This window comes from Cibotium barometz, chromosome 32 (assembly GCF_041138505.1).
Source record: "Cibotium barometz isolate CiBa-2024 chromosome 32, ASM4113850v1, whole genome shotgun sequence".
Lineage (NCBI taxonomy): Eukaryota > Viridiplantae > Streptophyta > Polypodiopsida > Cyatheales > Cibotiaceae > Cibotium > Cibotium barometz.
Window position 1 is genome coordinate 29,513,693 of NC_141077.1, and position 24,727 is coordinate 29,538,419.

The 24,727-nt window shown below is 44.5% G+C and overlaps 1 protein-coding gene across 2 annotated transcripts; it reads left to right on the forward strand.

Moving 5' to 3' along the window:
• Nucleotides 1-4,153: 4,153 nt before the first annotated feature.
• LOC147620062 (NADH dehydrogenase ubiquinone 1 beta subcomplex subunit) lies at nt 4,154-23,401 on the forward strand. 2 transcript variants are annotated; one of them, XM_086772216.1, is made up of 4 exons: nt 4,154-4,384; nt 4,465-4,510; nt 4,606-4,695; nt 23,018-23,401. In XM_086772216.1, the coding sequence occupies exons 1-4, from the start codon at nt 4,266-4,268 to the stop codon at nt 23,144-23,146; spliced, it is 384 nt and encodes a 127-aa protein (XP_086628342.1). In that variant the 5' UTR covers nt 4,154-4,265; the 3' UTR covers nt 23,147-23,401. The 2 variants fall into 2 exon arrangements, with proteins under 2 accessions (XP_086628342.1, XP_086628343.1); XM_086772217.1 differs by lacking the exon at nt 23,018-23,401 and adding an exon at nt 22,773-23,000 and having other exon boundaries at nt 4,178-4,384.
• Nucleotides 23,402-24,727: the final 1,326 nt, after the last annotated feature.

A 24,727-nucleotide genomic window follows, 5' to 3' on the forward strand; every position in this document is an offset into this window, starting at 1 on the left:
ACATTAATCCTAATACCAGCATACATAGCTGATTAAACACATTAATCTTGGTTAATGACATAAATAAAAGGTGCATCCAAATAAAATATTCTGAAATAAAATAATGGGCGTCCCTGTAAAGGTTATGACTAACTCTATATAATCTATAAAGCATGTGCATGCTCATGATGGACTAAAAGCATGTGCATGCTCATGATGGACTAAAAGTGACCTTAATGTGGTCAATATAGCACATGGACAAGCTAATTAGTGTTTATAGTCCACATAAGGTGGCAATAGACTACATGTGATCCTAATGTTGTGCATGATATAGTTTGTATGTGTTCATAGTGATTCATATAGAGCATGTATGATCAGGATAGTGTACAAGTGATTTTTAATATAGCCCATGTGTTATCCACATGGGCCATATAATATGTATGAGGTGGGAATGGTTTGTATGTGATCTTTATGTGGTCGAGGTGTCATCAAGACGTGCTCTATATGGTCCATGTGATATGCATATGGTTAGAATGGACTCTATGGGATCTCCCAGCTTAGTCTTCTCACTGTGTGGTCTCTATACATGGTCCAAATGGCCGACGTAGTTTTGGTGTAGTGTATATGATCCATGTATCTCATACACAGGTGGAGTGGGCTCTATGTGATTTTTGTATGCTCTCTATGCGCTCTGAAAGCAACTATCCTTAGTTGCGTAGCTTGCAAAACCTGGCCTAGAAATTTGACAAAAGAAAAGTCCAACAAACCAGCAAGGTTGTACACATGGTACATTAGATCATACATTACCTCAATAAAATGTGTTTGGCAAGTCCTACCAAAACCATCAATAACAAAGTATGCATGTTGTTAAATATATTTCTTTTTTTTCATCAAAAAAATAATAACAGTTGATAAGAAGCATACCCGTCATACCAAAAGCCCGATATTGTTGTTAAGATATCAACCATCTCGATCTATTGTCTTATATTCATGCCATATTCACCCTAGCTGTGAGTAACACATGCTCACACTCTCTCCAACTATACTAGTTGTCCACCATCACACAATGTTAGTAGCTCAACTACTAACACCGACAGTAATCATGAGTACTAACCCGTACTCAGGTCCAGTTTTCTCTAAGCCATGGGTATCCCCAAATGACCCCGGAGGGTGATTAAACACATCAGATCAATGCCTCTTTCCTGAGAAAACAACTGTCATCCAGTGTGTGGCTGAGAAAACCCTTCTCGGTAATTACTCACACCATCTCACCACCATCACGTCGTCCCAACCATTCTGGCTTACGAGCACAAAGCACGTCAATCTCACCAACCTACTCAAGGTTGTCCATTCAAACACACTACAAGTTAGCAACACATGCTAAAAGTCCACGACATCACATAAGTAATAAATCCAATACTTAGTTCTAGCTATCCCTAATTTCATATGTCCTACACATAGAATATTCGGAATCACCCAAGTGACATGCTACGAACATAGTGCTAATTAGGCATCCCCAATTAGCCATAGAAAGATGGACATATAAACCGTGACATCCCTCCTACCCGGGATAACAACTGTCCTCAGTTGCATCATATCAATTGGCCCGTGTTTGAAAGTAAGATTAGGTGAGGTTGGGATAGGTCGGACAAAACTGCTCAGGTATCCATTTAAGAATTGACAAATAGAGTATAACTGTTCTCCGTTGTTGTGGTGTGATTGAAATTATCTGTTAAAACAACTTAACACTCCAAGAGATGTGAATCGTTATGGTTTCTATGAATAAGCAATATAAATTGGCCCGTGTTTGAAAGTAAGATTGGGTGAGGTTGGGATAGGTGGGACAAAACCGCTCAGGTATCCATTTAAGAATTGACAAATAGAGTATAACTGTTCTCCGTTGTTGTGGTGTGATTGAAATTATCAAAACAACTTAACACTCCAAGAGATGTGAATCGTTTTTCTATGAATAAGCAATATAAAATTCTTGAACATAATTTGTGAGAAACTTAAAATCATAACAATGAAAAATAAATTGATTATGGATACAAGATAATAGATACTAACCTTGAGTGTTGAAAAGTTATATGAGAGGATGTGAGATTATAAATAAACAATAGATAGAAATGACTTTTCAATACATTGAAAGTTTAAATACAAATATAAATATGAATGACTACTAGCAACAATTCTAACAATCTTGATTAATAAAATGAAAACTTGAATTTAACTATTTAATAATAACTCACTCTTATGAATGAAAAATAACAAAGTTCAAGACATAAAAGAAAGATAGATCAAATTAAACCGAACAAAATAAACTTATACAAAATGTAAGTCATAATTTCATTGAGGTTTGTATAAATACCTTTATAAGATATTTATAGCAAGAATCTCTCAAATTTGAGGAAAGCAATTCTTAGGTTTGAAATGGCTCAAATCAACAAGTCTAAATATATGTGCTTACCTTAATGTCAAAGGAGATAATGATGAAAAGATTAATTCCTATTTGAAGTTGAAATAAACTTGAATAATAAATATGAAAATTGGCAATCATAAGATTGAGTTAAGAGTAGGAAGGTAGCACCTTACATAGATTTGATTGCAATGATGTTCTGCAAAATAGCAAAAGCATTATAGTTCAATTATTAATAGATTAGTCCATAACCCACATCTTTAATTTTCTTTCCCTAAGCATGTGAAAAGATCTTGTACTTGGCCTGTAGCTCTGATACCACATAAACCATATAAGGAAATAATTAAACCATATAAGGAAAACAATAAGAGAATTAATACTCCCTATAGACGTTTGCTTGTCTCAGCCTGTCTTGACTCCATGTATACAAGTACAGGCCTGCAACTTGCAGCCACTGTATCTCTCTGGTTTTTTGTCAGAATAGAGTCAACTTGGTACTTAAAATTACAGGAATAGGCCTGGTCTCTACAACTTTGCGTGGGCCGTTTTGCTGAATTCAACCGTATGCAAAAACCGACCTACTTTTTGGGGATCTTTATCATAAATATGCTATTTTTATCATAAATTTATTTTCTTTATATTTCTCTAATTATTTAGAGATATTCATGTACTCTCATCTCTAACTATAATTTTTATTGAATAAATATAATTAAATTCTCAAGAAAGTTCACTCACATAACATCTACATAGTCCACGTGGTCTCTATACATGGTTGGAACGGATTGCTTGAGATCTTTACATGTGGTATCTATACATTGTCGGAACAGATTTCCTGGGATCTTTACACGTATAATGATCGGTGAGTTCCCTTGTTCAATCCTCCCCTTGTAAGTTTGGACCCTACCAGCAGGAGAAAGGAATTTGTCACATTGCATATATGTTAGATGGCCCCTTGGAGAGATGTGAACCATATTATAGTGATGTTTGGATGCTTAAAATTTGACAAGACATGGGTTAAAGACTCCATTGGGCATGATTCAAACCATCTCGGTCAACACTGCCTCTCATGCTATCTCTTTTCACATGGTTAAAGCAAATTGCAAATGTAGGACCGTAGTCAAAACCCTGGGCGCTACCGATCCTAGCTACACATTTTGGACATTAATATCTATGAAAAGAATGATGCACATTTTGAACATCAACATCCATGGGAAAGAATAATGCATTTGACCTACCACCCCGATGAATGCCCCTTTGAACATTGCTTCGACCCTCTGTGCAATCGGGTGGCTTCATGATGAGAGGTCTTTGGACCTTGGTCATGTGCTCGAGCAATGTCATAGATAACAACTTCATGAGAGGTCTTTGGGCCTTGGTCATGTGCTCATCGAGCAATGTCATGCAAAAATCTGGGACATAAGTCCTCATACATGGTAGGGTCTAACCAAAGCAATAATCGCTCAATTTGACTACAAACTATGCCATAGACTTAAATTCTTTTGTATCATTTGTAGTGCTCCGGGCTATAGTGTATACCATATTGTCGTGCAAACTTCATGCGCTTTTGCGCTGCTTTGACCACCCATGATAGTTAGCCACATCAAATAAGCACACCTCTGAAGGTAAATCAAAAGAAGGGTTGGGCCGAGTTTTGTGAAATTAAATTGGAGTGTTGATTACTCGAGGGACATAACGCTTGGTTTTTGGTATTGACTCATAGCATCATCAGATTATTCAAGGATTGCAACAAAAACGATTGAGAACTGCCTAGCGTGTCCACACGATGTAGTCACGCTGGGCGGCCACACAGCTAGCACTTTCCTTAACATATGCATTTGTGTTGTTTGGAGAGAGAGAGAGAGAGAGAGAGATGGCAGGCTCACACGGACATGGCGCCCACGGCCACGATGCCAGCCATGGCGGCCTCACCTTTCACCCCCCTAAGCGCTGGCAGGTCCGGACTGGTCAGATCATGGGCGCCGTGATGTGGTATGCTTTCACCCATTTGCTATGAAAACGCCTAAAACTGTCATATTTTGATGAACAATTGTGCATTTTTCGCGGTTTAGGTTTTGGATTTTGTACAGAGCGAAGCAGGACGGTCCTGTTCTCCTGGTATACTCTTATTTTCTTCTTTTTTCTTTCTGTAGTTTTTTGGTGTTGATTATTTCTAAATCTGGAGAAAATTAAGCATGGATATGGCATGGCAGGGCTGGCGCCACCCATGGGATCATGATGACCATGGTCATGGACATGGAAATGGACATAGCCATGGCTATGGCAACGAGGACGATTCAAAGGTATGGAGGCTTATGAGTCAAGCTCCCCTAATAATAAGTGGATGAATTTTTTGTATGAGCATGATGGAGGCAAGAGATTAAATATATTTAACTACTTCATGTGTGAGGGCTTATCTCATTCAGGCCATGCCACGTCTCCTTGCACACTTATGCACAGACATTCCCAATCAGCCTCCACTCCCACACACCCAAACGTTATTTAAACAGTCCCTTCTCTTGCTATTACACAGTGGACGCAAACCTAATTTTTTTTTGCTTAGTCTCTGGTAGTTTTAGACTCCAAGTGGCGGAGACAAAATTTTCTCTCTTATAGTCTCTCTCTCTCTCTCTCTCTCTCTCTCTCTCTCTCTTTCTCTTAGTTACAAAGAGCCAGTTGTAGAGTGTAAGTTTCCTCTCTCCAATCTCTTTGAGTCTAGATCCTCTCTCTCTCTCTCTCTCTCTCTCTCTCTCTCTCTCTATCAAGTTTTGACTCTCACCTAGAAGGGTTAAGCCTTGGAAAATCCTTGCCATGTGGTCTGATGGTCTTGCTTACTGGAATGAAATGAGCTTGCTTATTGAACTTGTCCACAATGGTCCAAATACCATCATTTCCAAACTTCGACTTCGGCAAGTCAAAAATGAAGTTCATCGCTATACTTTCCCATGGCCTCTCAGGCACGGGTAGAGGCAAAAAGCTTAGTTTGGGTCAGAAAACATCTCAAACTTTAATGATCTGTCTTTACAATGAAATCAGTCCGAAGCAAATAATGCTTCCATGAAGTAAGAGCATGAATCACGGCTAGAAGTTCTTTCTCATAAGCTTGCGAGTGTTTCTCGGCATGTTGAAACCTTCGGCTCTCAAAGGCAGCCTATTACCACATGCCCTTCTTGTTGCAAAATTGTCCTTATACAATCCCCACTTGCATCACATTCCACCACGAAAGGTTTCACTAGGTCTGGAATGACCAATACCAGTCGAGTAGTTAGCTTCTGCTTCAATAAGTTGAAGGCATGTCTCTGTGGCTCACCCCATCTCAGTACTACTTTCTTCTTGGTTGATCTGTCAAAATGAGCAGCAGAAATGAGACAAAGTACTGAGAGTAGAAAGTATAGAAATGCAAGAGAGGAGAAGGCTGTATAAGCTATGCTATATACACCTAAATCCAGTATAAAACAAGGGGGGGGACGCAAGGCCCACATATATATGGGCTAGGGGTTGCTGGTTTGCTAGTACAAAACATGCCGACAACCCCTGGACAAGCCCACGACTGGATAATAATGCAGTCGGCTAGCAACAGACACATTAAGTCGGCCAACAAATAAAAATACGGGCCCCACCTGACCAGCCACACCTACAAGCTGACAAGGAAAAATAGCACCCCCACAACTAGGAAAATAGACAATGGGAAAAATGGAGAAAACTCATACAGGGGAGGGCACACCCACAACATTGGCCCTCACTCTCTACAGCGTAATATGACCACAAGCAGCCTGATACTCGGCCTCAGTAGAAGAGAAGACAATAGTGAGCTGCCTCTTGCTGCTCCAAGAAATCGCTCCTAAGCGAAGGGTAAAGCCGTATCTTGAAGTAGATCTCCTCGTGTCTGGATCTCCTCCCCAATCAGAGTCACTCCAACCTCGGAGACTGACTTGGTCCTTCGCCCCCTCCGGTGTTATAAAAGAGTCCAAGATCCTTAGTACCTTGCAGATACCGCAAGATCCACAATCCTGCGTCCCAATGAGTCTTCAAAGGTGTCTGCATAAATGAGCTCAACAGACTCTCTGGAAAACTCAAGTCCAATCTGGTGTTCAGTAACCAAATCAATAAACCGACAAGCTTCCGATATAAGGAGGCATCAACTTGCTCACAAGGATCATGACAGTAAGTTTGGTATTCGGGTCCATCGGAGATGAAATAGGCTTGCACTTCTCCATCCCAAGGCCTCTAGCAACTCATGAACATACCGCTGTTGAGAAACAAAGAACCCCTTTTGGGTTTGCCGAATCTCCAATCCCAAAAAGAAATGAAGTAAGCCTAAATCTGTCATCTCAAACTCCTCTGACAAGGTAGCCTTTGTCATAGCTATGTGCTCCACATGACCGCCAGTGAGAATAAGATCATTCACATAGAGAATAATCAAGGTGACCATACCGCGTTCCCGAAAGAGATACAAGTTTGGATTTGCAAGTGATCTCTGGAAACCCTTTCTCAGAAAGAAAGAATCAATCTTTCGGTTCCAAGCCCTGGGAGCGTGTTTAAGACCATACAAGGCCTTCCGTAACCTGTAAACCATACCTTTTGATCTCAGAACCTCAAAACCTAGAGGTTATATATATATATATATATATATATATACACACACACACACACACACACACACACACACACACACACACATACATACCTAGATAAATCGAGGAACATGTCCAAATTCACCTTATAAGAATGTGCAATTTATAACCTCATGGTAGTCATCCACAAGATGATAAACCATCAACTCCATCATGCATAGTATGGATTGGATACTACGACATCCCCACTAACGTCATCAGTGCCCAATAGTGGGTGTAGAACTTGGTATCAATATATGCTCCCACACACACACCCCTCACGTGCACACGCGCGTGCGCGCACACACACACTGAAGGGAGAGAGTTAGGGTTTCATGTGGGAGACATACACAGAGAGGAAGAAGGGAGAGAGAGAGAGAGACATGTGGGGATAAGTCAACTCACAGTATGAGTGTGTGACTCCCCTATCACACATGTATATTTGCTCTAGTACACATAGTGCACTTAGTACATTAAAAGTACTAAGTGTGCTATGTACTATAAAACTTATGGGCTTGTACACACTACAAGGGTGGGCATAATGCCTTTGCCCCAACAACCTCCCACTTAAAGGCAAAGTGCCCTTAAATGAAGGAAAAGAAAAAATCAGCATGTACATGATAATATACAAGGCCATATCAAGGCTGAAACTGGCCTCATCCAATGCCCATTAAGTGTCTGCAATGAGCAAACCGCTCTGGAGGCAAACTCTTTGTCAACAGATCAGCCGGGTTGTCATCTGTATGAATCTTGACAAGCTGAATTTGCTTGTTCTCTATCACCTCTCTGATGAAGTGATACTTCACATCCACATGCTTCGTCTTTGCATGAAAGACAGGGTTCTTTGCCAACTGGATGGCACTCTGACTGTCACAATGCAACAATGGAATATTCCCTGTATAACCCAAATCAACCACTAACCGAGATAGCCATAATGCCTCCTTGCAAGCCTCTGTGGCTGCAATATACTCGGCCTCTGTAGTAGATAAGGCAGTGCACTTCTGCATCCTGGATATCCATGACACAGCACCTCCTGTGAATGTAAACACATAACCGGTAGTAGACTTCCGGTTATCTGGATGACCGGCATAATCCGAATCCGTGTAACCATGCACTAATGCATCCTGTTTGCCAAAGCAAATGCACATATCCTGTGCGCCCTTTAGGTATCTCATGACACCTTTCACTGCTTCCCAATGCTTCTTGCCAGGTTTGGCCATGTATCTAGAAACTACTCCCACTGCAAATGCAATGTCCGGCTTGGTAGCAACCATGTCATACATTAGACTGCCACAAGCTGAAGCATACGGAATCTTGGCCATATCAGCCCTGTCACTATCCGACTGTGGGCTGTCCATAGCACTGAGTTTCACATATGGAGGCAAAGGAGTACTAGACTTCTTCCCCTCTTCCATATTGAACCTCTGCAATACTTTGCCAATGTATTCCAACTGAGATAAATACAACACATGCTGATTTCTGTCCCGAAGTATTCGCATACCCAAAATGTGATTTGCATCACCCAAATCCTTCATATCAAAGGTCTGATGCAGCCTTTTCTTCAAGGCATCCATCTCTTTACGAGATTTCCCAGCAATCAACATATCATCAACATACAAGATGAGAATCTATAGACTGCCATCCAAAGCTTTCTTGGTGTATAAGCAGTGATCTATGTCACTCCTCCTGAAATCCTGGGATTTCATGAATGTATCAAATTTATGATACCATTCCCTTGGTGCCTGTTTGAGCCCATAAAGACTCTTTTTCAGCTTGCATACAAGCTTCTCCTTTCCATTCACTGCATAACCCTCTGGCTGTTGCATATATATCTCCTCATGGAGATCACCGTGAAGAAAAGCAGTCTTCACATCCATCTGAATCAAATCCAGATTATCATGAGCAACCAAAGCTAATACAGCTCTAAGTGTGGTCATTTTGACCATTGGAGAGAAGATCTCATCAAAGTTCACACCATACTCCTGCTTGAAGCCCTTAGCCACTAACCTGGCTTTGTATCTTGGCTTTGCATGAGGTGCAACTTTGAGCCTGTAAACCCACTTGCATGGCAAAACCTTCTTGCCTGTAGGCAAATGCACGAACTTCCATGTTCCATTTTTGTGCAGAGAATCCATTTCTGACTTCATAGCACGCTCCCAAAGAGCCTTGTCTGCCCTCTGTAAAGCCTCCTTATAACAAGAGGGTGTCAGAATACGCAGCGGAGATGATGACCAGATCTGGGAACACGAGCAAAAGCAAAAACGCAGGCAGAAAAACAGCAGAAGAGAGAGAGAGATGTAGGCGTGTAACTCTGCTTTGATATACACAAGAAGATTCCGAGAAATGATACAAATAAGGTATGGGGGCTGGGGGCCTATATATACATCCCATAGAGGGCAGTCGGCCAGCAGTAAGAGTGCCCACGACTGGAGAAAAAGTCCCACGACTGCATAAATGCAGTCGGCTAGCATACAGATGCCCACGACTGAAGAAAACCAGTCGGCCAGCAGCCCTGTAGCCCACGACTGATGAACATCCAGTCGGCCAGCACTGGGGTGCTCCTGGCATCATTTGGTAGCCCTCCCAAGCCTCAGAAAAATGGGAAAAAATACGGGGAGTGAGGAAAAATGATAAAACACCTGATAAGGGCGGGCACACCCACAACAAAGGCACTGGTGTATAAATCTAGACAGGAGATGACTTCTAACACCCCCTCTCAGCTCCTGGCTGTGTAACTAACCACTGGGAGCTGGGGTGCCGCCTGAGTAAATCCTGAGAGAGCGACTTCGTGAAGAGGTCCACCGTACTGTCCTCCGTCGAACAGAACTCTAGCAAGATGTCATCAGCAACGATCTGTTCACGAACAAAGTGCCTCTCGATGACCATGGGTTCCTCCAGTGGAAGCCCAAACCTGCAATGCAACCTCTGCATCCTCACCACCTCACAAGCAGCATCACAAGCAGCGTGGTACTCTGCCTATGTTCTCGACAAGGCAAAAGATGACTGTCTCCAACTGCTCCGTAAAACTGCTCCTGGGCCTGAAGTAGATCCCCTCGTGTCCGGATCTCCTCCCCAAACTGAGTCACTCCAACCGTGGAGTCGGACTCCATCCAACAATCCCCCTCCTGTGTACAAGAGTCCCTGATCCTTCGCATGCCGCAGAAACCACAGGAAACGCAATCCTGCCTTCCAAAGAGACATCTGCAACCAAGAGCTCAACTGCCTCATCAGGAAGCTCCCGTCCAATCTGGTGTCCATCAACCAGATGAATGAACCATATAGCTTCTGAGTCACAGAGACATCACACTGCTCACAAGGATCAACACCTGTTTTACGGTGCACAAACAAGTCCTGGAAACCTGATGAAACTTGTCAACCACCCCCTCTGAATCCGGAACCACAAAGCCTGGAGAAACCACCTCCTTCTGCAAGTAAGCACCTGTCACCTGCGTGGCTTTCCGAAAGGTCCCCGTGGAAAGAACATCCTCAACAACTGGAAGTTCTATGTCCCGAACACTACGAGACATCAGAGCATAAGTGACCTGTTCAGCTTCCTCTAACTGACGAACACAAGAACTACCAACATCAGTACTGGAAAGTTCCTGCCAATTGCTGCCATCTACTGGCAAGCTATCCACCATTTGGTCCCGGAAAGCCCGCACCTGCAGCGTATCCACACTTGAGTGGCCATTACCAGACTGCCACTCATCACAAACCTGAGGACCTGGGAGAGAGAGTGCTGAAAGCTTGTAAACTCCATTCTCCACTTCGCCTTCCCAAACCACTTGGCCTGTTGCTTTGTCCCGGAGAGCAACAAAATGCTCATCAAACTCCACCCGTACGCGAGTCTTGCACACCTGATGCACTGACAACATGTGAAAACCAAGTGCCGGAACATACAACACCTGGGAGGAATGCTTCCCCCCTCTGCCAATCGGGAACTATCTCCATCCTGCCCTCACTGCGAACTGGGATAGTGGACGTATCCCCAGTAAGAATATGACCAGAACACCTGCAGAGATCCTGAAAACCGGAACGGGAAGGAGTCATGTGCCGGGAAGCACCACTATCGAGAATCCATTCCCGAGTATCCGTTGCGGAGAGTCCTCCAATCTCCTCCCTGCTTGAAGAAAATGAAGCATCGGTGTCCATCACCTCCAGGTGCACAAAAGCCGGAGTCTTCATGATTGCTGCTGAGGAGTCTTCACCCTTCTCGGTCTTCCGCTTGGGACACTGCCTCCAATAGTGGCCTTTCTCGCCACAATCATTACAGGTCCTCTCTGCCTTTAGTTTTTCGCGGTCAGCGTCGGACTTCTTCTCAGAAGACTTCACCGATGAAGCCTTCCCTTTGCCCGAGTTACGGCCTTTCGACCGTTGGCCAGTTAAGGCCTCCGAACCTCCACCCTGAGGAGGGTTCGTGAATCGTTCCTCCTGGTCCAGGACCATGGGCACAAGCTCCTCCCACGTGATGGTGCTGAGCCTGCCACTGGTAATCAAAGAGGAGTAAAATGCTGAGTACGAAGAGGGCAAATGTGACAGCAATGTTATGGCCATGTCCTTTGACGATATCTCCTTCCCAGCCTGAAGAACTTCTTGCTGAAGAGCCTGCAGCTTGTTAATATGCTCCCGCATCGTCGTCGACTTTGCAAGGCTCATAACCCGCATCTGTACTTCCAAGGAAATCCTCTTCATGGGCGATACCCTGTTGTAAAGTGAGGCCAAATGCTGCCATATACCTCTGGCCAGCGTCATGTGCTTTACATGATTGATTACTTGTGGTGTGCAGTTGAGGAAAATAAACGAACGGACCCTGGCGTTGACACGATCCCACATGTGGGATCTTCTTGTGTATATAGAGCAGAGTTACACGCCTACATCTCTCTCTCTCTTGTGCTGTTTTTCTGCCTGCGTTTTTGCTCTTGTGTTCCCAGATCTGGTCATCATCTCCGCTGCGTATTCTGACAAAGAAGAACTAAAACCTGCAAGTGGCTGTCCAGCAAATCAGCCCGCCTTCCTCTTGCACCTTCTCTTCCCGATCAGCCCAAAACAGTCCACCAATCAGCCACAAAGCAGTCCCCCTCTTGCTCACACAAATCCCAAGACCTATCTAGAGCCTAGGCTCTGTTGAATACGCAGCGGAGATGATGACCAGATCTGGGAACACGAGCAAAGCAAAAACGCAGGCAGAAAAACAGCACAAGAGAGAGAGAGATGTAGTCGTGTAACTCTGCTCTGATATACACAAGAAGATCCCGAGAAATGATACAAATAAGGTATGGGGGCTGGGGGCCTATATATACATCCCATAGAGGGCAGTCGGGCAGCAGTAAGAGTGCCCACGACTGGAGAAAAAGTCCCACGACTGCATAAATGCAGTCGGCCAGCATACAGATGCCCACGACTGAAGAAAACCAGTCGGCCAGCAGCCTTGTAGCCCACGACTGATGAACATCCAGTCGGCCAGCACTGGGGTGCTCCTGGCATCATCTGGCAGCCCTCCCAAGCCTCAGAAAAATGGGAAAAAATACGGGAAGTGAGGAAAAATGATATAACACCTGATAAGGGCGGGCACACCCACAACAAAGGCCCTGGTGTATAAATCTAGACAGGAGATGACTTCTAACAGAGGGCTCCCCACAGTCAGTGAGCATCAAGTAGTCAACCCCTGGAACAAACCTGTCAGGGGGTCTGGAGGGTCTTGTGGACCTTCGTACCCAATGACCATCATTTGCAGGTTGCTGTCCAGCCTGCATATCACCTATTGGTGGCTCTTGTTCCATGCCATAAGGTTGAAAGATCATGCCCGGTATCTCCTCTAACTGTGGGATATCCATAGGGATATCTTCTACCATCTCTAGCTGTCCATTTGGACCATTTCCAGCACCATTTAAGGGCTGGTTTTGATGCTGTAATGGCTGATTTACAGCCCTTGGTTGTTGTCCATGATGTCCATCATCATCAAAGATGACTCTGCCAGGCTCCTGTTGCCTTGCAGGCTCCTTATACATGCATGTTTCATCAAAAATGACATAATTGCTGTGTATAATCTTTCTATTCACTGGATCCCAAAGTCTATACCCCATTTCACCTCTGTCACCATATCCTAGGAATATGCATTTGTGAGACTTAGGATCAAGTTTGGTGCGTATTTCCCTGCGTATGTGTACGTACGTAACGCAACCAAACACTCTCAAGTGCTTGTAGGACGGAGGCTTCCGTGTCCATACTTCCTCTGGCACTTTCCCACCAAGCCTCGTGTTAGGTGACCTGTTTATAAGATGAATGGCTGTCATAACAGCTGCAGCCCAAAAACCATGAGGTAACGCAGCATGTGATAACATAGAACGGACCTTCTCCTGAATGGTCCTGTTCATCCTCTCTGCTGTCCCGTTTTGTGGAGGATCATAAGGAGTAGAGAGCTCCCTCTTGATGCCTTTAGCATCACAAAAGTCCTGAAATTGTTTGGACATATACTCTCCACCATTGTCGGAACGCAAAGCCTTCACTGTTTTGCCAGTTTGATTCTCAACATGAGCAACAAACTTCTCAAACACTGAGAATGTATCACTCTTCAAACGAAGAGGATAAACCCACACCTTGCGTGTCATGTGAACAGTGTGTATCTACCGTGTGCTATACGCATGTAAGACTAGTTTCGAGGCTTGGGGAAGCTTGGAACTAGGCAGGCTGATTGACGAGTTGAGTTAGGGAAATACTAACGGGCGGACACCCAAGTATGGACGGGCGGGCGGCCAAGTGTGGACGCCCGATGACCGGCTAAGAGCCTATAAAAGGGTGGCCAAGGTTAGTTATTGTATCATAGAGAGTCTCGCAAGTTTGTGAGAGCTCTATGGTCTTGGAGTCTGGATCTAGTGCAGACGTGCACCTGCTTTGTGCAGCCGAGGCCGGCTGTCACAAATCCCTATATTCTAGGGACATGCGGATGCGTGTCAGGCCTAGAAACATGCGGATGCATGTATGTATTATACCTGGGCATGTGTATGGATCATATGAGTGGATGCATATGAGTCCAAGGACATGGCAGGACATTTGTGGACTTTCGGGCGGTGCCCGTGTGGATTTCGGCCATGCACACATGGTGTGTTATGATGGCAGGTGGAATATTTTCAAGTACAAGAATGATGATAGGTGGTTCTCCAAGTTTACATGTGCACAATGCATAAATGATGCATGCCATAATTTTATTTTACTTTGTGTGACATTGTCTTGTTGCCTGGACAATGCTTGTTATTTTGGCTTGTGAAGTCCGAGGGATTGGGGACGCCCGGGCACCTTGTGGATGCGTGTGTGTACACCTGTTTGGGCCTAAAACTGTGGGCTTATGGGTTTTGCAGGTGGTAAGTGCGTCCACACTCAATTTACAGCTTATTTCATTTACTACTAAAGTTTATTGGTTTGCAGGTCCACACTCATTAATAAGTGACCGGACAACTTATAATGCGTTCGCATTTGGTTGGACTAAAATTAATGAAGTCCGGACAGCTTATGGCCATTTCCCATTTGGTTGGACCTAAACTTATACAAACAGGACAAATGGAGCACTATGGGCTGGACACCTACCTGGACACCTTATGGGGACACTTGTCAGCCTGTATGTGAACCCACCAAGCCCCATAGGTGGCACTGGAGAAAGGCGCCTCCTTCAAGAGGCCATTTGGGCTGTTTTATTCATAACTCAACACATTGGAGAGCTGGTTAAAGCTTTTGGAGTTGCTACAGGGCTGGTTGCTTGCTTCCCGGACTCACACAAGCTTGGATATCGATCCCCACACTCTTCTAAAGGGCTGGTTGGTAAATTTCAGACCTGTATTTTCTGGTTATTGCGAGTTTTGGGCTGGTTACAGGTGTCCAAAGTCAACTTGGACAGTACAGGACAGCTCTAGGGACCTCCACAGGGCTGTAGGACCCTTTACAGGTGGATTTCTCGCGATGGAAAGCTGCTGTTTTGGACTGGTTATTGCATAAAACAGGCCGGACAGCAATGGAATATGTGAGCATGGATGTGTCTCAAGGATTCCTGGTGTAACAGGTGTTTAGGGCAAGCATTGGGAACACTTGCTCGCGGAGAACACAGGTTTCTGGATCAGTTTCTCGCGTGGAAACAGGGCCTAAAGATCCTTTTACATCCTGTGCAGGGCGGAGTACCTGTGAGGATTGTGATACTCTTGTGCAGGGCGGATGTACCTGTGAAGAGGCTTGTGCAGGGCGGATGTACCTGTGTGTAGGGCGGATGTACCTACAGATTCTCTTGTTTGAAATGTATTCATTCATGATGTATTTGGAAGAATTAGGTGCAGGCTGGTGGTGAATCCCCAGGCACCCGTAAACTTGTACTTACAGACTCTTTTGGTAATATAACCTAAAGGGGGGGGGTCAGCCTATCATCGGCCCCTTTATGTGGTGTACTGTCATTTTCAGCTTTGTGGTTGTAATGCTCAAGTGTTAAGTGCTCAGAATCTTGTTCACATTTATACGATTCCAACACACGTGTCCGCCTCCCGTTACATTGGTATCAGAGCTCAGTTTTTCCCCTCATTGGAAAAACGGTCTGAGGCTTGGAATCATAAGTGGTGACCTGATTTGAGTGTCATGGACAGCCACATTTCTGACAGTGTGGAGAACACACAGGACCGTGAATTTCATGGTACAAAGGATGCAAGAGATGCTGCAGGCAATGATGTCTATGGAGATGCAGGTACTCATGACACTATGCATTCTGATTTGGAATCTTTGAGGCGTCAAGTGCGATGCTATAGGGCTGAAACCGAAGAGCTTAGGTCATTGAAAAATGACCCGGATGTACAAAGGGTGTTGGCTGCGAAGGCAAAAGCTTCGGTCCATGAAGTCACTTTTGAAGCAATTGCAAAGGAAATGGATGTTGAGAAACCCCGAGAGCTTGCACTTGCATACCTAATGGTTAAGGGTGATGTATACACTGAAGCAGATGGTAGTTTGGCTTTCAAGAAGCCACCCCTCATGGCTGCCCGTGGTGATGCACTTGATGCACAACAAGCAGAAAGGGCACAGCAAGTGCCAAATGCTGAAAGGACAAGAGTCCCTGGTGCTAGGCTTGATGCAGGTCAAGAGAAGAGTAAGGATGAGGGATCCTCTACTCATTCCCGCTTTGCTCCAAGAAGACATGTCCGTTCTCGTGTTGAGCTTTCCACTCATTTGGAGAGTGTGACTCAAGAGAGAATGAAGAGGGATCGTGAATCTTCATCGCGGCATCATCATCATGCAGATGAACAGGATGTACATAGGGATGCTTATAGAAGAAAGAAGCCTCGAGAGTTCAAGTCCGGTGACAAGGATGTAAAGTTTGAAAACTTTCAGGGACGGATGGACTCTACCAAAGCACTTGCTTTCATCAGACAGTTTGAGATAGCTTTTTGCAATGAAGACTTTTCGAAAAAGTCTATGCTCGGGCATGTGGGAATGCATCTCAAGGATACGGCAAGTGATTGGTGGCTTGCAAAAATACTTGATGGAAGTGCTGCCCCAACTTGGTCTTCTTTCAAAATTCAGTTTTATAATCAATTCTTACCACCAAACTTTGCAAAGGATGTACGCAAGGAGTGGGATTGGCTGTCCCAAGATGAGGGAGAGTCCGTTGCTTCATACATAGCAAAGTTTTGGAAAGTCCTTCTCAAGGTTACTCCCTTCATGAAGATTGGAGAGGACGAGAAGAAGAGAAAGTTTGAATCGGGGCTCCATCACATCATCCAACAAAGCTTGGGAGTGTACCCAAATAAGACCATACAAGAGCTTATACACTCAGCCATGATTGCAGAGAACTTGCACATGAAAGCACCCACAAATAAGCCATTTGCAGGTCAAAACAAGAGCAAATTCAGGGCTGGTTATGACCAGAAAAAGGGTGGACAGCCACCTAAGAATGCTCCCAAAGATGGCCGAGATGCAAAGGATGACTCCGAAAAGAAGCCGGGGGGTAAACACCACAATTTTGGGCTCTCAAAACAGCAATTGGAAGAGTACAGGAAGGCTGGAAAATGCTTTAAGTGTGGCAGTAAAGATCATATATATCCTAAATGCCCAAAGAATCCTAAGAATGCTGAGCCTAATGTGCAAAAGCCTCTTGTGAATGTTGTACCCGATGTGCAGGGTAATACAGGGCATGAGCCCAAGAGTAGAGTCATATGCAAGGCTTGGGGCAAATTGAAGGATCAGCCCGCTTTGTTTCTTTTTGATGATGCTTCCACAGATAACTTTATATCCGTACAAATGGCTGCCGCCATAGGTCTCAATGTGGAAGACATGGGAATGCAAATGAATGCAGATGCCGCCTTTGAGGGCAAACAGGTTGATGTAACTCCGGTCATTGGTAAGCTCCGTGTACAAATACAGGACTACCTCGACTATGAGAGCTTTCTAGTGGCTCCTCTTACAGGTTGTGATGTTTTGTTGGGGATGCCCTGGCATCACCGTTTAGAGCCTGTTAAGGCTTACAAAGAGAAGAAAATCAGCTTTGTACATAGAGGCCGTGAGCACTCTATAGATGCTGGTACTACTGGAAGTACCATACCTCTTGTAAGCCATGTACAAATTAATAAGGCAATAAAGAAATCAGCTTGTTCTTACTTGGTTTTTGTATGTGATACCATTGAACATTCTAGTGTTGATGTTAGTACATTAGATCAAGACAAGCTTAACTTTTTGAATGAATTCAAAGATTGTTTTGCAAATGCTTTGCCAGCAAGGTTGCCACCAGAGAGGCCGGAAGATCATTGCATAGATCTAATTCCCGGTAGCTCTCCACCTAATAGGCCACCATACAGGGTGAGTGCTAGTCAACAAGAAGAGATTATGGCACAGGTGAATGAACTTTTGGAAAAGGGTTTGATTCGGCCTAGTTCCTCGCCATATTGCTCGCCGGTACTTCTTGTTCAAAAGAAGGATGGTACTTACAGGATGTGTGTTGATTACCGTGCCCTCAATAAGATAACCATCAAGAATCGGTTTCCGATTCCGCGCATTGATGACATCTTGGACAAGCTTGAAGGTTCGGCATGTTTCAGCCGAATAGACCGGGGGGATGTCACAAATCCCTATATTCTAGGGACATGCGGATGCGTGTCAGGCCTAGAAACATGCGGATGCATGTATGTATTATACCTGGGCATGTGTATGGATCATATGAGTGGATGCATATGAGTCCAAGGACATGGCAGGACATTTGTGGACTTTCGGGCGGTGCCCGTGTGGATTCCGGCCATGCACACATGGTGTGTTATGATGGCAGGCGGAATATTTTCAAGTACAAGAATGATGATAGGTGGTTCTCCAAGTTTACATGTGCACAATGCATAAATGATGCATGCCATAATTTTATTTTACTTTGTGTGACATTGTCTTGTTGCCTGGACAATGCTTGTTATTTTGGCTTGTGAAGTCCGAGGGACCGGGGACGCCCGGGCACCTTGTGGACGCGTGTGTGCACACCTGTTTGGGCCTAAAACTGTGGGCTTATGGGTTTTGCAAGTGGTAAGTGCGTCCACACTCAATTTACAGCTTATTTCATTTACTACTAAAGTTTATTGGTTTGCAGGTCCACACTCATTAATAAGTGACCGGACAACTTATAATGCGTTCGCATTTGGTTGGACTAAAATTAATGAAGTCCGGACAGCTTATGGCCATTTCCCATTTGGTTGGACCTAAACTTATACAAACAGGACAAATGGAGCACTATGGGCTGGACACCTACCTGGACACCTTATGGGGACACTTGTCAGCCTGTATGTGAACCCACCAAGCCCCATAGGTGGCACTGGAGAAAGGCGCCTCCTTCAAGAGGCCATTTGGGCTGTTTTATTCATAACTCAACACATTGGAGAGCTGGTTAAAGCTTTTGGAGTTGCTACAGGGCTGGTTGCTTGCTTCCCGGACTCACACAAGCTTGGATATCGATCCCCACACTCTTCTAAAGGGCTGGTTGGTAAATTTCAGACCTGTATTTTCTGGTTATTGCGAGTTTTGGGCTGGTTACAGGTGTCCAAAGTCAACTTGGACAGTACAGGACAGCTCTAGGGACCTCCACAGGGCTGTAGGACCCTTTACAGGTGGATTTCTCGCGATGGAAAGCTGCTGTTTTGGATTGGTTATTGCATAAAACAGGCCGGACAGCAATGGAATATGTGAGCATGGATGTGTCTCAAGGATTCCTGGTGTAACAGGTGTTTAGGGCAAGCATTGGGAACACTTGCTCGCGGAGAACACAGGTTTCTGGATCAGTTTCTCGCGTGGAAACAGGGCCTAAAGATCCTTTTACATCCTGTGCAGGGCGGAGTACCTGTGAGGATTGTGATACTCTTGTGCAGGGCGGATGTACCTGTGAAGAGGCTTGTGCAGGGCGGATGTACCTGTGTGTAGGGTGGATGTACCTACAGATTCTCTTGTTTGAAATGTATTCATTCATGATGTATTTGGAAGAATTAGGTGCAGGCTGGTGGTGAATCCCCAGGCACCCGTAAACTTGTACTTGCAGACTCTTTTGGTAATATAACCTAAAGGGGGGGGGTCAGCCTATCATCGGCCCCTTTATGTGGTGTACTGTCATTTTCAACTTTGTGGTTGTAATGCTCAAGTGTTAAGTGCTCAGAATCTTGTTCACATTTATACGATTCCAACACACGCGTCCGCCTCCCGTTACACCGGCAGCAGTCTCGAGGCCCGCGAGGGCAGCTTCGTGGCGATATGGGACGTCGCAAGGAGGAGATTGGTCGGCCAGGCAGCCAGGCTAGCGCAGCCAGCCCAGGGGGCGCCCAGACCAGGCCGGCAGGCGCCCAGGCCTCGCACAGCAGGCGGGCGCCCAGGCACTCGTGGCAGGCGCAGGATGGCGAGTAAGCGCAGGGCAGTCAGCAAGTGTGCAAGCGCCGGCAAGACATGATGCGCCGGCAGCACATCAGTTGACGGCAGCTTGCCGTCGGGCTAATCCAGGAGGGTAGCGAAAAAAAAAACCGCAAGGAAAGCATTTCGTTTTTTTTAGTGCTTTCGTTTTTTTTTTTGGGAGTTTAATTTAAAAAAAAAAAGGTTTAAAAGTCCTCCCCTCTCTAAGGTTTCCAAGGTGTTTTATTTTTTTTAAAGGAAAGAGGATATATATATCCATATATATATATATATATATATATATTCAAGGAAAAAAAAAACACAAAAGCTAAAGCAAAAGCTAAGCCTAGCTTTTGAAGATTTTTGGCCTTTGGGAAACCTTTATAAACCCCCTCAAGTGGGCTTCTTGCCACACATCTCTCAAGTTCTCAAGTTTTCAAGCTCTCAAGCTCTCAAGCTCCCGTGCACTTTTATTGTGCAAAGATCGAATTTTCTCTCCACGTACCCTCTTCACGATGTCGACCCAAGAATCAGAGTTGGAGCCCCTCGTGGAACGCGAAGGCTTGCCGGCTACGGAAGGTACCGATGCCGATCTTTTTGACGATTTTGTGTCAAAATCAGATTTCCAAGAGTTCAAAGTAGCTCTCGAAGCTTCTTCGACGGAACGTCAGGCACAAATCGCAGCCTTGATGCAAGCTTTGCAGAACTCCATCGCTCTATTGACCACCACCCTCTCTACTTTCTCGGGTATGGATACCTTGGCTTTCCTGGAAAGGATGGAATTCAAAATGAACATTCCACCTATTCAGCCATGCATCAACCACTTCCTAGGTTCTCTCCTTCCTCTCCCTTGAAAAAAACCTCTGGGGTGAAGAAAGGAGCTGCTAACATGTGCCCTATTACTTGTTGCCGCCTTCTGCAGTATAGTGATCTACATTACTGATGCAATAAAGTACTCTCCTTTCGAAGATTAGCCAGCTCACTGCCCTGGTTCTTTAGTGGAGAGAGCACTGCTCGGAGTTTCTGCATCTCATTGTCGAAGTAAGCCTTCTCCACCCTATGGTATGGTGTCCAAGCTCAGTATCATGGTCAGACTTCCGAAGTTCTGCCCCTTAAGTCTTCCCATTCCCGCTCATGATCCGATAAATCATCGGTAAAGGGGTGTCGCCATGGGTATGAGGGATGGAACAGAGAAAAAAGCAAGCATGTATCTTTGTTATTGCAAAAAGAAAGGAAATTTGGTTATGTGCCAATTCTGAATTTCCAGAAAAGTGAGGTAAAAAACCACTAAACCGTAGGTAAAATCTGAGATCATTGGGTAAAACCACTTACCAAAGCCTTCCTGAGCTCCGTGTACAAGAAGAGGTGCGAATTCTGCTCCTCACTGTTTTGTCCCATGCCAAACGTAAGGAAAGATCTCCGTTTGATGGTTTAATGGGTAGGATGTGCTCTATTAAATAGGCTCCCCACTGTTTTGTCCCACGCTGAACGTAAGGAAAGATCTCCGTTTGATGGTCTAATGGCTAGGATGTGCTCTATTAAATAGGCTGCCCTTTGCTTTTTTTTTTTTTGGGGTTAAAAAACACTTAGTGCTTTTTCTTAAAGAAAAAAATGCTCCTGCTTCTAGAAACTCTATAAGCGGCCAAAGTTGCCCTATTTAGAAGATTTCCAAAAAAAAAACGCGTGCTTTCCTGTTTTAACTCTTTTTAGAAAAAAAAAATCCAAAAATAGCAACTGCCGCTTTCTGTCCTCCTGACGGCCTGCTCAGTCTGCGCACATGCATGTATGCACGTCGTATGCTGCTCTGACTGTTTCTCTGCTGGCGTGGTCCCCCTCTCCCCTCTCTGCTACGCCAAACAGCAAGCTGCTGTTCTGTAGGCAGACTGTCATGCACTTCTTCAACACGTCTGCTCCCCACCAACACCCGATGTCTGCTGTCCAGAACCCCTCTGCCACAGTTTTAGGGTTCCAAACTCGACCCCTTGCCCACATGTTTACAAACACGTCAAGGGTATCATCTGAGTATTGGCAGAGTTAAATCAGAGGGAAAAACTAGGGTTTCATAAGGGTCATCTGCACATCTCCTATGCGCATGATTCTCCCTTAATCCACAAACAATCCAGACAGTAACCCTACTTACGATACAAAAAGCAAACTGTGGTGCTGAGAGAGAATACTTGGGAATCTCAACGTGAAATAAACCATGAAAGACACGCAAACCTCTGTAAACTCCGCGTTTAGGTGGCTCTGATACCAAGTGTTAGAGGCCTCCCAGGCCTAAGTAACCAAGATCTCCTAAACACAGTTCAACACAAGATTAGAGAACCAAATAAAAGGGGTGCAGGCAAGCTCATCACCCAATGGTAGGATCAGTACTTCGATCCACCCCCGAGCGAGGGGATAAGGTTCCACTCCATAGATACATGCCAGTCAGCACCGGCGTCTCATACCGCGAGTGCTTGCCCATAGGGGTCCTTGGCAAGCCTATTCTGCGATTTGCCATGTCCACAGCAGAAGTAGAACTTCTGGTCGAGGCACAGACCCATCAGAAGTGCACTGCACAACTGACTACACAAAATTAACCCAAGGCATCACTTATATAGTGATAACTGCCGCTATAAATAGCTAACATGGAATAGATAGTCAATAGCCTAGTTTTATTAATTCTGAACCTTAGCCCTTTGTATTTGCTTGCTATCTCCTAACCCCAGGGTCCCCTAATCTTGTTGGATTAGGCTTCCTAATCTGAGGATTAATTCCATGTACATGAGAGAGAGAGAGAGGCGAGGCAAAAATAAATCCAAGCAATTTTTTTCCCCTAAATTCTTTATTTTGTGATTCGTAATACCGCCTCTTTGTAAGGAACTTATGTGATTCAAGGTAACCTTTTATTTTTGCAGGCACATAATTAATTCTTAAACACCGTAAGCAGGTTGATGAGCAAGGCTGTCAGCAGCACACTTACGCTATATGTGTGATTATGTTAGCTCCATCAGATGGATGATGACTGAAAAAACTTTGAAAAAGGAAGAATTGTGTAAGGAAACAAGTGGGGTGTTTTTTTGTAACTTCTGGCAAACTTCAAATAAACTTGAGTAAATTGAAATGTTAATAGAGTATTCCTGGAATGCACGACGTACTGCAGGGTCTGTTCTTGCACTTTGATCAAGATCCACCACCTTCATATACCTGGTGGATGGAAAGAGAAGTCTTTTTCACGAAGCTTACCGTTCTATCCGGTCCCTTGCTCAGCTACAACCATGTTTGCCTCTAATTGTGAGTGTAAGGTTTCGAATGACATAATGTCAAAAAAAACCCCAAGCAAAGATATGGATGACTGTCTTTTCATTCTCCAGGGAGGAATAGTTCTTTTTAACCAATGATTTGAGGTTAATGTCCGTAACTTTGCTAAAGAGGTGTTGGACTGCACTTTTCTACTCACAAGCATCTAAGTTTGGTGCCTTTGGTTGTCGGTAGTTAAAGCTGCCACTTGAGGCGTCACTCCTAGTTATGTATGAAGATTGATATACTTTGGCCCTGTACTGTCCTTTGACTTCCTTCACCTTGTTGAAATGTTTGAATGCTGTGTGTGTGGAGAAAAACAGAAATGAAGAATGAAATTAGGAGGCAGGTTAATGTCATTTTGGCCCCTTAGTCGACCAAAATAGGTAGTTAGCAGATGTGTACTAGGTAGTGCAGCATGTGAAAGGTCTTTGCACATAAAATAATTCCAGAAGTTTGTGTTAGTTGAATCCTCGCTAGTGCAAAATCTACACATTGTGGGAGTGTCTAAATCAGCACTTTGTGCATGTACTTTCAGTACGTGAGAATTTCTTTCCACCCCCTTTTTTGTGTGCTTTTAGCTCACATGATTCTAATAAGCTACTGCATTTTTAGGCTTCTTTTTATTATTGCTAAATAATTGGGCATTTGTTGTATGCCAAGTCTTCATGGTTGCGTGCCTTTCGGTTCTAAGCCCAAAGTGTTGTGGTAATTAACGTTCATAAATAACTGTGGTGAGTTGTAATTAACTTTCATAAAAACTGTATTCAGGTGTGTAAACCATTCGTGGATCATGAACACCACCACCATTGTAAGAACATCACGTTTGCACTATGAAGCCTAGTGCCTCTTTGGGTAACCAGAGTTGTTTATCCATGGGATAGTAGCCTTGGTCCCCTTCGCCCTACTCCAGCAATCCTCTCCAACTTACAAGTAACTTGTATGCTTATCGATGAGAGAGAGAGAGAGAGAGAGAGAGAGAGAGAGAGAGAGAGATTCTTGTAAGCATCCTATATATATATATATGTGTGTGTGTGTGTGCGTGTGTGTGTGTGTGAGAGAGAGAGAGAGAGAGAGAGAGAGAGAGAGAGAGAGGGAGCTCTTGAAAGAAACAGGAGACAGGGACTTTATACGTATAGACACATTGTAGGTGCCATGGACGAAAAGATACACCTTTCTATGGAAAGAAGAGGGGCTCGCACAAAGACATTCCACTTGCCATGATGAGATTTACCTGCGAGAGAGAGAGAGAGAGAGAGAGAGAGAGAGAGAGAGAGAGCTTTTTTTAACGTTGTAAGAACAATCCCAAGAGACCAAATATGATCTATTCGAGGGGGGGGGGGGGGGGGGGGGGAGATTCGAACATGAGACATGCTGAATAACATTTCCATGAGATAACCAATCCACCACACTTTTGGTGATAGAAGGGTTAGCCCTAAGCAAACGATAGAGGATATTTGAGGTGAGAGAGATGGCTCTGTGGAGATCAGAGACAAGAGGGGGAGGAAGACATGTCGTTGTGGAAATGAGAGAGAGAGAGAGAGAGAGAGAGAGAGAGAGAGAGAGAGAGTCT